Consider the following 13,081-nt stretch of genomic DNA (forward strand, 5'->3'; position numbering starts at 1 on the left):
GCCTGCAGCCCCACAAGGCTCTGGAATGTTGTTAGAGCAGCAAACTGCTATTCTCCAACCCAAGAAGGCACAACTAGTCCAGTACGCAAAGGGCAAGGAACAGGACCCCATAACAGGCCAACTAGGGGAAGTCTAGAGGTGAGATCATTCCTCAATGGAAAACAGGGTGAAGACCGGGAAGAGTAATCCTTGGCTCTGCCCTTGCATTGAGGCAAGGGCTAAACCTGGTCCAAAGTGGCTTCCGGTACAGTTTGCTGCAAGGCGATGTTATAGAAAACAGGCCAGAAGATCTGCTACTTGGAGCAGATTCACTTGGTCTTAGGGTTACCAAAAGGGCTCAGAGAAAGAAAGTTGTTGGTTCTGCTGAGTTTCATGAGTCATGAGAACGAGATGCTGAGACATATCGAGGTTGATCTCGGACGCTACGCCCTACGATCCCCCCCCGCAACCCCCCGGCAGTAAACCCTCACTTCCCTAAGGTATAAAGTACTCCAGAGGTTTACTCACATTGTCCTTCAAGGTGACATTGGCCCCTCGACCCAGGAGCAGTTTGATAATTTCAATGTGTTTGTGTTCTGCCGCCCAAATAACTGGAGTCCAACCACCACTGTCCTACACAGAGAGAGAGAGAGACAAAAGGAAACCATGAAATAAGGGCAGTTTAGAAACCCAGACTGAAATACAGAACTTTCAACTATGCACAGGCGTAACTTGACATTATAATTGCGGAAACAGTTTCTAGAGACAAATTTACCCTAACACATCCCTATATTAACTAAACAAGTCAGGCAAACTAACCACCAACACTCTCCTACATTAAGTAAAGTATTGGGCCAAATTAAACCCCAGACTCTTTCCTATACTGACTATAGAAGAGGGATGGTTTTACATTCAGTTACCACATGTCTGGGAAAACCAGATTAACTCACCCACTGGAGCGAATCTCATTCTTTCCTTGACGGCAAAAGAGCCTAATGCTACCCTCCTGAATGCATTCTGTAGGAGCCTGCAGTTCCTCGACACCTTACATTATTCCCCGTGAGCAGGGCTAACTGAGGACAGGCCCTACTGTATAAACACTGAGCCGATTCCGGCCACACTCATGATGTCAGTGCAATGTCTTGTCTGGTTCAGTAAATTCTGAGATCTTCAATCAGGAATGCTACATTTTTAAAATTTATGCATTCCTTTCACGGGATGTGGGCGTTGCTGGCTAGGCCAGCATTTGCTGCCCATCCCTAATTTCCCCCTGAGAAGGTGGTGGTGAGCCGCCTTCTTGAACCGCTCCGGTCGATGGTGGTGCAGATGCTGTTAGGGAGGGAGTTCCACGCTTTTGACCCAGCGACGGTGAAGGAATGGTGATATAGTTCCAAGTCGGGGTGGCGTGTGGATTGGAAGGCAACTTGTAGGTAGTGGTGTTACCGTGCATCTGCTGCCCTTGTCCTTCCAGCTGGTAGAGGTTTCAGGAGGTGCTGCTTGAACGCACAACGTGCTGCATTTGACTAAAACGTGTAGACCCTCGCCCGTGCCCGCTGTCCCCCACGTATGGAGATACTGTCTCACCTGTGTGTTCAAGTCCACTTGCCCAGTAGCCAGCAAGAACTGCACCATTTGGACACTCCCATTCTTAGCAGCATGGTGCAAACATGAGGAAGCGTCTAATTCCTAAGAGACAAAAAACAGCAGATCTCACTTCAGGGAAGTCCCAACGTGCCTTACAGCCAACAAAATATTTATGGCGTGCGGTCGATGTTGCTGTTGTGCAGGCAAAACCCAGCAGCCGGCCGGAGCATAGCAAGATCCCATGCACAGCAATGTGATAAACGACAGGTCAACCTGGCCGATCTGCAGTACGGAGGGGAAACTGCATTTTGAAAGCTCTGCTCGGTAGTTGTTAAGTGCCAGTCGACTGAGGCGTGAGATTTTCCTGAGGCTGTCCCTCCAACCTGTTGTTTTCGTTAGCTCAGCATGCAATCTCCAGGCGCTTGGGTTTGTGATTTGGAGGTTGACTGGAATAGTGTGTCCAATTCTGGCCACCGCACCTCAGGAAAGATGGGGAGGTTTTAGAGAGGGTGCAGAAAAGATTCATGAGAATGGTCCCAGAGGTGAGGGACTTCAGTTCTTCAGTTGGGCGGATGGATTGGAGAAGGTGCAGCTGCTCTCCGCAGAGAAGGATGAGAGGAGATTTGATATTCAAAATCATGAGGGGGTCTGGACTGAGCAGATAGGGAGAAACTGTTCCTCCTGGTGGAAGGATTGAGAACCAAAGGGCACAGATTTAAGGTAATTGGCAAAGAACCAAAGGTGACATGAGCAATTTTTTTTAACCCAGCGGGTGGTTGAGGATCTGGAATGTACTGCCTGAGAGTGTGGTGGAGCAGGTTCAATAGAGGCATTCAAGAGCGAATTGGATAAGCACCTGAAGGGGAAAATATTTGCAGGGCTACGAGGAAAAGGCAGGGGGGTGGCAGTAGGTGAAACTGCTCATGCTGGCATGGACGTGATGGACTGAATACCCTCCTTCCGTGCTATAACCATTATATGATTCTATTCTGTTCTTGGCAATTACAACAGGATGTTTATTACTGATGCACAAGACCCTTGCCCTACCCAAGCTACTAGCGACAAAAGTTACCATGGCAGCCACCATCACTTATAACACGTCTTCATCCAACGGCCTCGCAATAAGTGGATTAACAAATGAGAAGGGAAATTGTGGGACTCAGAGCACAGGCCTGTTGGGCCGAATGGCCACTCGGTGAACATTCTGTGAATCTAAGAATCTTGCGGGGGTGGAATCAAGCTCTAACTGGATGTCAAGTGGACCAACTCTTTCAATCCAACTTGGCAAAATCTATTTATTTCAATTCGTTCATGGGATGTGGGCGTTAGGCTAGCCCACCTCAAAAGGGTGAATCACTGCAGTCCATGTGTGTGCCTTGGAGGGGAACTTGCACTAAAACAAATGAGTCCAGAAATTGCTTGGAAATATCTCTTCCAACCATCCCCCTTACTATTGTCACCTTGTGGAAAACACACACGCTCCCTGATATATCTTCCCACTGACCCCTCAGCGGATGTCACCTTGTGGACACACACCCTCTGATATCTCCTCCCACCCCACCCCCCTTCCCGAGTGGATGTCACCGGGTGGACACACATTCCCTGATACTTCCACCCATTGCCCCCCACCACCACACATCCCACCCACCCCCCTCCCCCCAACAGTGGACAGTCACCGTTGGACATGCACTCCCTGATATCTCCTCCCATCGTGCCCCCTACTCAGTGGACAGTCACCTTGTGGAAGACACACGCCCCATGCTTAGCCAGCAATTTAACAACATCGTAATGGTTGTTCATGATGGCTTCCATCAGTGGAGTCCTCTGGAGCTTGTCACACACGTCAACCGTTGCACCAGCCTGACGGAAAGGGGAGAAGGTAGCCAACATTACATATCAACACCTTAAAAATATATTCATTTCAACAGGATTATTAGACATGACATGCCAAGTTAGGAAGCTTAAGGTCCAACTAGAGTGATTGCTCCACCAGCCTACCTGTGATCAGCTACGTCACCAAGTAAGGATGAGGAAGCACATCCCCGGTTTTAATCTCTGCACCACTGGCGGTCATGCCTTCAGCTATCTGGGCCCCAAGCTCTGCAGTCATGCCTTCAGCTATCTGGGCTCCAAGCTCTGCGGTCATGCCTTCAGCTATCTGGGCCCCAAGCTCTGTAGTCATGCCTTCAGCTATCTGGGCTCCAAGCTCTGCGGTCATGCCTTCAGCTATCTGGGCCCCAAGCTCTGCAGTCATGCCTTCAGCTATCTGGGCTCCAAGCTCTGCGGTCATGCGTTCAGCTATCTGGGCCCCAAGCTCTGCAGTCATGCCTTCAGCTATCTGGGCCCCAAGCTCTGCGGTCATGCCTTCAGCTATCTGGGCCCCAAGCTCTGCGGTCATGCCTTCAGCTATCTGGGCCCCAAGCTCTGGAGTTCCCTGACCAAACCTCCCAGCCTCTCTCTACTCCTTTAAGACGCACCTTAAATACAATCTGACCAAATTTGACAAGTCGTTATATCTCCTGACTCAGCTCGCTGTCAAATCTTTGCTAATAATTTTATTTTCCTCCGTTCAAGGTGCTATATAAATTCAAATATTCATTTGTTGGGCATCTGATCCTTCTAGAAAATTCTGCAGTCCTGGCCCAAATCACAGCACCGAACTGCCTCTTAAAAGGCTTGTAGATTTTAGCATCCATACGGACAACAAACAAAGAGACTATTGATAAGTTGACTACGCTCAAGAGTGGACATGTAGAAGGATGTTCCATATATCCTGCACAGATAGAAAGACTATTGAGAGAAATGCTGGAAATGGCTGGAGGGAGAACAGAGGAAGTTAGTACATAACATCAAAGAGGGAAAGATGCACTACTTCAGTCACATCATAAGAGCAGATGGTAGACAGTGGCAATTATTGGAAGGAAAGATTAATGGAAAACATAGATAAGGGAAGCAGAAGAGAAAATGGATGACGGATATAATGGGCTGGATGCAGCTGACCCTATGTGGAACGTATAAGGGCAGCACGAGACAGACAGAAGTGGAGATCTACGGCAGTCAACCTTCTGGGAAAAAGGTGACACCAATGAACGAACGAATCCATAAAGATAAAAACAAAAAAACTGCGATGCTGGAAATCCAAAACAAAAACAAAAACCGAATTACCTGGAAAAACTCAGCAGGTCTGGCAGCTTCAGCGGAGAAGAAAAGAGTTGACGTTTCGAGTCCTCATGACCCTTCCAAGTTCTGTCGAAGGGTCATGAGGACTCGAAACGTCAACTCTTTTCTTCTCCGCCGATGCTGCCAGACCTGCTGAGTTTTTCCAGGTAATTCTGTTTTTGAATCCATAAAGATATCCATTTGAAGAGGACAATTGAGGCTTTTAGGAGTTTTAAAGCAACGGATCAGGCAGGTCAAGAGAAACAATTTCCCGCTACTGGGGAAGTATCTTAATATCAGAGTCAGGCCATTCAGGAGTGAATACTTCTTCATGCAAAGGATGATGGAAGTGTGGAACTCTCTCCCACAAAAAAGTCAAGGCTCGCTCAGTTAATCGTTTTAAATCTGCGATTGTTAAGATTTTCTGCTAGACAAGAGTATTATGGAATATGGAGCTAAGGGGAGGAGGTGGATGGAGTTAAGTCAGACACAAACTCACTGAATGGCACAGAACAGGCTTGAAGAGCTGAAGAGCCTCCCCCAGTGTCAATGGAGATAACTATGCATGAAGAAAATTCTCCAGGCCTCTGCACGAAATCTCCTTTAGGCAAACTGAACCCAGTACTGATTGAGGGCTGAACTGGCTGCTTCCTTGTCAGTACACGAGACGACAAGAATTGGAGTAGCCCATAGGGCTCCCAAGCCCGTTCGCCCGCTCCCCTATAACCCGGGATTCCCCGAGAGACCAAATATCTCCTTCCTTGTCCATTCCACTCAGTTGGTGGGTATGTTCATGCAAGCTGTCACCGGGAAGCTCTGAAACAGCTACTAAGAGGTAGAGTGAAAGATTTCACTCACTGAGGGCTCTGACTATTTGCAGGGGAATATTTCCACAGGCAGCTGGAATGAGACACCGCCCCCCCTCCATAAGAACTTTGTAGCCAAGCTCGATCGCAACCTCAGTCATACCTCCAGCAGGCAGTGCGTAGGTAACTATCACGTGCGTACGATACAGTGGACAAGGTCCCTTCGCCCCGAATAAACACAGGAAAAATTGAGGGTGATCAGAACTACTGCTCAGAGCAGGGAACACAGTACAGACCAGGGATGGACCCAAAGATTCCCCTGGTCAAGATGGTCCAGCTATTTGCTATATCCCAGGATAAGGGGGTCGATCATTTAGGACTGAGGTGAGGAGAAATTACTTCACTCAAAGGGTTATGAATCTTTGGAATTCTCTACCTCAGAGGGTTGTGCATGCTCCATCGTTGACGACATTTAAGGCTGAGATAGACAGATTTTTGGTCTCCTGTGGAATTACAGGATATCTGGGAGCGGGCAGGAAAAGTGGAGCTGAAGTCCAAGATCAGCCATGATTGCACTGAATGGTGGAACAGGCTTGGGGGGTGCTAAGGTCTACTCCTATTTCTCGCTTTTTGTGTACTCGTGGAGTCATCCGAACCCAGTTGCACATTTCTATTCGTTAGTTTCAAATTATATAAAATAAAATCAACTAAACCTCGCGCACCTCAAGCAATAGCAGGCAGCCCGTTGAGAGCCAGGAGAATGCAGCATTTGACGTGACCAGCCCAGGTTATAATTGAATCCGAGGGCTCAGGGCGGGAAGGACAACACTCTCCAAGCTCAGCTCCATCAGAACTCCTGCCCTCGCCTCTGACACACAATCCACTTGGCGCTCCTACCTGCAGCAGGATGTGGCAGATCTCCAGGTAGCCTTTCTGGGCAGCTGCGTGGAGAGGCATGCGGCGGCTCTGCTGGTCCGTCTGGAAGTTGGGATCATGGTCATCGACTGGGAGGAGATAAAACACAAAAACGGGGAAAGGTTTAAGCCGGTCAGATGCAGCAACGAACCCGCAACTCGCTACTAGGTGACATTTTATTCCCCCACCCCCCACCCCACCCCCATTTCTGGCTATTAAGCTGCCCTGTGGGATACCCACGATATTAAAAAAAACACCACCATGGGACCTTCCAATGATTTGACTGCCGGCATTTCCACCACTGACACCACTCCACCCTGTTCATCTGGGCAAACAGCACTCAATGTCCATCGCCACAGGCCTCAGTCACACAGGCCGAGCCTCGCGTACCCCATGAATTCAAACTCGACAAGTCAAGATAGTGGAACATTTCATCTGGTCAACCAGGTACGTTTCAACTCGAGGGCTCGGCGGTGAAAAGGACAAGTGAAAAGGTGAAAGATAATCACACCGGGTTCAGCAGCCCTGGGAGCTTTGGGCTGTTAGAGCCGCAGCCGGCACCTCACGATTCCTGATCATTGATACCTAACCCGTGCCCTCAGTATACCTCCTTGCACCCCACCCCTTGTCCTCCACCCCCAAACAACCCCAATCATTCTTGCACACCTTCCGGCCACAGTGTAAACTCTGCCGCGTGAGGTTATTTCTCTCGTTGGGGCTTAGCTGTGTTTAGGTGAGATATCAGAGCTGCTTTTTGAAGATGTCCTCCTTTGAGCAGAGATGGTTAAGGGGCGATTTAATAGAGGTATTCAAAACCATGAACTATTTCAACAGAGTAAATAAAAAGAAACTGTTTCCAGTGGCAGGAGGGCCTGTAACCAGGTGGGCACAGATTTAAGGCGATTAGTAATATAACTGGAGATGAGATGAGGCAACTTTATTTTTTTTTAAGTGTAGCATGTTGTTGTGGTCAGGAATGCGCTGCCTGAAAGGGCAATGGAAGCAGGTCCAACAGTAACTCTCGAGGCAAAAAGTTTATAAGGCCATGTGAAAACATCAGCGGAGTTGAACTAATTGGCAAGAAACAGAGAAATATGGCGTAGCGGACCAAATGCCCAAGCTAATGCACTGGGGACACAGGTTCAAATCCCACCACGGCAACTGGCGGAATTCAAAATCAGATAATAAGCTCAACTTGTTGAAAACAAATCTGGAATTCAAAGCGAGTCTCAGTAATGTTGACCATGAAGATATCATCGAAAGTCATAAAAACCCATCTAGTTTGCTAATGTTCCTAGAGAAGGAAATCTGCCATCCTTCCCTGGTCTGGCCTACATGTGACTCATCACCCACAGCAACGTGGCTGACTCTTGCACGCTTTCAAAGGCAATGAGGGACAGGCAACAAATGCCTTGCCAGTGACACCCACATCCAATGCACTATTAAAAAAAAAGCTTTACCAAGGAGACAGCAATGGCCTCCTTTCTGCTGTACATTCCATGGCTCTATGACAGAGCGTATGCTCTTGGTATCTGTAACCACCAGCCCCCGCCTCAACCTCTCACACAGAGGATTTCAATCTCACAGAGCTGTCACAACAGACACTCTTAATCTGCAAAGAACAAGGTGGAGGGATGAATAGACCAAACACACTTACGCAGCATTAGCAGCACTTTCTGCAGTTCTCCCTGCTTGGCCCAGAGGTACAACTGTCGAGGGTGAAATCGCAGTTTCTTCCGCCTGTGAAGGGAGAGAGGAAGATTGAACGCTCCAAATAAAACTCAACAGCACAAAAAAACATCGACATCGCACAGCAACGAATAGAAACACCATCTGCTTGAAGGTTTGAGATGGGAATTTTCCATCTTCATTAAGAGTGCTGACACAGGAGATCTCCGATGCTAGGTACGGAGACTGATCAGCGCAAGTGAGCTTGGGGGAGGGCGAGTCAGGGAATTCTGCCTCTCACACCAATTGGAGAAGTCAAAGGGATGACCCTATTCGAGGTCTTTAAGATTATAGAAGGATTCTTTAGGACACACGTAGAAATGATGCTTCTATTTGAAGCTAAAACTAGAAGCTGCAAATCCCATAGAATTCTTATAGGGAATTCAGGAGCAACTTCTTTACCAGAGAGTTTTGAGATTATGTAACTTGCTACCACAGAAGGCAGTTGCAGTGAATAGTATAGATGCAATTAAGGTGAAGATAGATAAACATATGAGAAATAAAGGAGTAGAACAGTTTGCTGAAAGTCGAGATGAAGATGGATCGGAGGAGGTTCTTGTGGAGTATAAACACCAACACAGACCAGTTAGGCCAAATGGTACACTGGTAGATGCAGCCCTGGCACGTAAGGTATGACACTGACAGGCGTAGCACTGGTAGGTGATGCTCTGGCCGGTGAGGTACAGTAATGGGAAAATGGGAGATGCAGCACTAACAGGTTAGGTACAGCATTGGCAGCTCAGGTACAGCACTAACACATGTAACACTGGCAGGTGAAGCTGCAGCAGCTGAGATACAGTAATGGGAGGTGTTGCACTGGCAGGTAAAGCACCATCAGCTCAGACACAGCACTGTCAGGTGGAGTACACAGATGAAGCACTGGCAGTTCAGGTACATCACCAGCGGGTGAAGCACTGGAAGCGCAAAGGAACAGTTGCAGAGGGAAGATGTACCATCACTTCACTGAGAATGGGACTATTGGTTAATAACACAGACATCCCACCGGGTTCACACGCACACCCTTCCACCCCAAACACAACCCTCACACACACCGTCCTGCGTACGTGCGTACACACACGTACACGCACGCACACACACCACCCCGCCATCGTTCAGAGGGTATAAATACCTGCCCAGAGCTCCCACTGGACCCACTCACCTTTCCGTTTGCTGGAGAACCAGCCCTTTCTCCAGGGCCTCTCTACCTGGTCCGGGTGGAAGTCCGACAGCTGACAGAGTCTTTCCACAAGGCAGGGCGATCGAGGGGCCCGAGCTGTCGATACTGTCCGCCGGGGGTTCCAGACTCGATTTCTTTGCTTCTCCATTCCCGCTCATTCTGGCGCTTTGGGATAAAAGGGCATTAAGAAAGCTCTCAGTGGGAAGGTGGCAGCTCCAGCTAGTCTCGAGCGAGGGCCTGTCGGAGACCGGCTCCAATACTGCGTACTCCTTCACTCTGATACATAGGAACAGGAGCAGACATTTCGAGCCTGCTCTTCCATTCAATAACATCGTGGCCGATCTGGTTGTGGTCTCAACTCCCCGTTTCTGCCTGCTCCCCGTAACCCTGGACTCCCTTGATTAAATTCAATGACCTAGGTTCCACTGCTTTCTGGGGAAGAAAATTCCACAGACTAACCACCAGCCCTGAGAGGGAAAAAAATTTCCTTAAAAGGGAGGCCACTTATTCTTAGACTGCGTCTCCTGGTTCTAGTCTTCCCCATAAGGGCTCACTTTCTCTCAGCATCCAGCCTGTCAACTCTCCTCAGGATCTTGGTGTTTCACTAAAATTATCTCTCATTCTTATTCTTCTAAACTCAAACGGGTTTAGGCCCAACCTGTTCAACCTTTCTGCATAATACGTTATTGGGGTAGGTGGGATGCAGATTTTAGGTTACTATCAGATCAGCCATGAACTTATTAAATGCGGAGCAGGCGTGAGGGGCTGAATGGCCTACTGATGCTCCTTGTTCGTATGTAAGTAAGATAAGCCCTTCATTCCAGGTATTAGTCAAGTGAACCTTCTCTGCACTGCTTCTAACGTAATTATATCCTTTTCAAATAAGGAGACAAATACTGTACACAGTATTCCAAATGCGGTCTCACCAAGGCCCTGTACAACAGCAGTAAAACGTCCCTACTCTTATATTCCATTCCTCTTGCAGCAAGCACCAGAAACAACCTTAATGAAACAATTCAAACAATTCCAATCATATCTTGTCCATTAATACATCAACGGCAATTTGCATTTATATAGCACCTTTAGCTTAGTAAAATGCCCTAAAGCACTTTACTGGAACGTTATCAAATACAATTTGACACCAGACCAGACATGGAGACATTAGGACAGGCAGCCAAAAACTTGGTCAAAAAGATAAATTAAAAAGAGCATGCTAGATATCAAGAGAGCAAGATCGAGAGGAGATGCAAAGATCTAGGGAGGAAATTCCAACGTTTTGAAGCTGAAGGCATGGTTGCCATTAGAGTGATTAAAACCAGGGGTGCACAAGGGACAAGGATTGGTTGGAGGAGGTTACAGAGATAGGAAGGGGCGAGACCACAGAGTGAAAACACGGCTGAGAGAATTTTGTAATTAATGCATTGCTGGACTGGGGCCCAGAGAAGGTCAGCAAGCAGAACAGGACTTGGTGCGAGCTTGGACACGGGCAGCAAAGTTCTGGACAACCTCAGTTACAGAGGGTAGACTGTAAGGGTGCCAGGAGGTAATGGGTAAACAGCACTTGATGAAAGTTAGTGTGTGTGGGACTCCCTTATACACGGGAATCTCATGATTCCAAACTCCATGTCCAGTAACCTTACTCCTGCTCACCTGGCGTGTGTGGTGTCTGCTCTGCCGTTCATCAGGTGTTCCTGGCTGGGAGGTGCTGGTACCGGCACCATGCTGGACGTATCTGCTTTAGCCACTGTGATCTCCTGGGCCTCCGAGGCGTCCTCCCCACAGTGCGGGCAGAAGATCATCCCATTGAGCTGAGAGACGCAGCTCTTGTGAAAGCGATGAGTAATCCTGAAGTCTGGATGACACTCCAGGAATGATCCCTGCGAATAATCCAAAACAAGCCTCACACACGTCATGCAAACAACACTCCCAATCACTCAGGTTGAGTACAAAGGAAAGGCGCATATAAATCAAGATGCGGAAGAAATAAATCCTAATGGTGCATCGCACAAAAGACTCCACATTACTGGAAAGGAGAAATAAAATAATTAGCGCAAGACACGCAAAGATAAAGTTTGTAAGATTATTACATTTTGGGGCTGTCTCTTTAATTTAGGGCAAGGGTCATATGATCTGTTCTTAATTCTGCCCGACAACAAGCTTGGGTGGCTTGGTTGTTAAAGGTTAAAAGGGGGCCCAGGTTGTTTTACTGAGAAGAAGGTGCAAAATATTTATGCATATTCACAACTATAAAAAGTGACCAGAGCAGCTGTGCTGATGGTGGATAGGCTGTCAGTCTCCAAGTCTCACAATGACGTGTTAGGAATGTCAGGTTTTTAAAAGGTTATACTTTAAACTGCCTTTTTAATTCCAAGATAGAACGATATTGGGGAACTAAAGGATAACTGACTAGTATTTCTGTCTGGAAACAAGCCCATGTGATTTACGTTGCCATGGAGATGGGCTTTGAAAGGAGAACAGGCCACAGAAAGCCATGTTAGGATTAGGTTACAGGTTCTCCCAAAATCTCACGAACTTCACAGGCAGGTCACGCTGTACGAATCTGAGACAGAGAGAAAAAGCAGAGAAGCAGAAGCTGCAAGTTTCCATTCACCATGCAGATTGTGGGTGGGAGCTTGCACTCAGATTGAAGAGACCAAGTTTGTGAGCTTTAAGTGAGATTGAAAGATTTGTCTAGCTTTGGCTAAAGGGAAGAAATTCCAATTCGTCCCTCACCAGGCCGTTTCTGGGATTAGGTGTTACCCGGCTGGGAAAGGAAACAAGTCTGTGGGAGCTAAGAATCACCTTGGACTAGTTCCTGGAGAATGTAGCATCCACTTAAGGGACTGAGTAAAGTTTAATCGTGGAGGGTGATTTTTGATCGTTTTAGAAATAAGTGGGAAACTCTTCTGTAGTTTACGGTTTAAGTTGCCTGCTGAAATAGTGTTTAGTCAACGTTACTTTTAGTTTGTTACAGTAAAAGTCTTTAAACTTGAAATCTTGTCATGTGATCCTTTCAATTAGTCACTGGATGTTTGAATTTCTTTTTAAAAGGTTATCGGTTTCCACGGAGATCGTAACAAAGAGCGAATGATATAGGAACAGAGCATACAGCCTCTCAAAAACTGCTCCATCATTCAAGAAGATGAAATAAATGGGAAACTCTTCTGTAGTTTAGGGTTTAAGTTGCCTGCTGAAATAGTGTTTAGTCAACGTTACTTTTAGTTTGTTACAGTAAAAGTCTTTAAACTTGAAATCTTGTCATGTGATCCTTTCAATTAGTCACTGGATGTTTGAATTTCTTTTTAAAAGGTTATCGGTTTCCACGGAGATTGTAACAAAGAGCGAATGATATAGGAACAGAGCATACAGCCTCTCAAAAACTGCTCCATCATTCAAGAAGATCGTGGCTAATCTTCTACCTCAATTCCACATTCCTGTCCTATCCCCCAACTCCTTCATGTGCAAAAGGCTCTCCATCTCTCGGTCTTGAATATATTCAACGATACAGCATCCACAAGGTAGAGAATCGCAAAGATTTACAACCCCCTGGGTGAAAAAACCTCTCACCGTAGTCACAAATGGTCTACATCACCCACACCACGCCCCCCCTCCCCCCAACCTGCCATCCTTTTATTTTCTTCTAACTCATCTTTGTAAGAGGAAAGAAAAGGGTCTTGACAAAGTGAATCGAAATAAAGTGTTTTCATTGGACGGAGGGTCGGTGACTGGAGAA

At 47.2% G+C, this 13,081-nt stretch overlaps 1 protein-coding gene across 6 annotated transcripts in view; it reads right to left on the reverse strand.

Annotated features, from left to right (window-relative positions):
• ehmt2 (euchromatic histone-lysine N-methyltransferase 2) overlaps positions 1 to 13,081 on the reverse strand; it is an 87,163-nt gene that overhangs the window by 27,035 nt on the left and 47,047 nt on the right. For 5 of the 6 annotated variants that reach the window (XM_041213557.1, XM_041213554.1, XM_041213556.1 and 2 more), the window contains 7 exons: positions 10,999 to 11,225; positions 9,331 to 9,513; positions 8,101 to 8,183; positions 6,426 to 6,532; positions 3,301 to 3,423; positions 1,564 to 1,665; positions 508 to 612 (listed from right to left, as the gene is read on the reverse strand). In XM_041213557.1, the coding sequence (XP_041069491.1) occupies positions 508 to 612; positions 1,564 to 1,665; positions 3,301 to 3,423; positions 6,426 to 6,532; positions 8,101 to 8,183; positions 9,331 to 9,513; positions 10,999 to 11,225 (930 nt within the window). The remainder of the gene's footprint in view (positions 1 to 507; positions 613 to 1,563; positions 1,666 to 3,300; positions 3,424 to 6,425; positions 6,533 to 8,100; positions 8,184 to 9,330; positions 9,514 to 10,998; positions 11,226 to 13,081) is intronic. The other variant, XM_041213558.1, reaches the window with a different exon arrangement.

This window comes from Carcharodon carcharias, chromosome 19 (genome assembly GCF_017639515.1).
Source record: "Carcharodon carcharias isolate sCarCar2 chromosome 19, sCarCar2.pri, whole genome shotgun sequence".
Lineage (NCBI taxonomy): Eukaryota > Metazoa > Chordata > Chondrichthyes > Lamniformes > Lamnidae > Carcharodon > Carcharodon carcharias.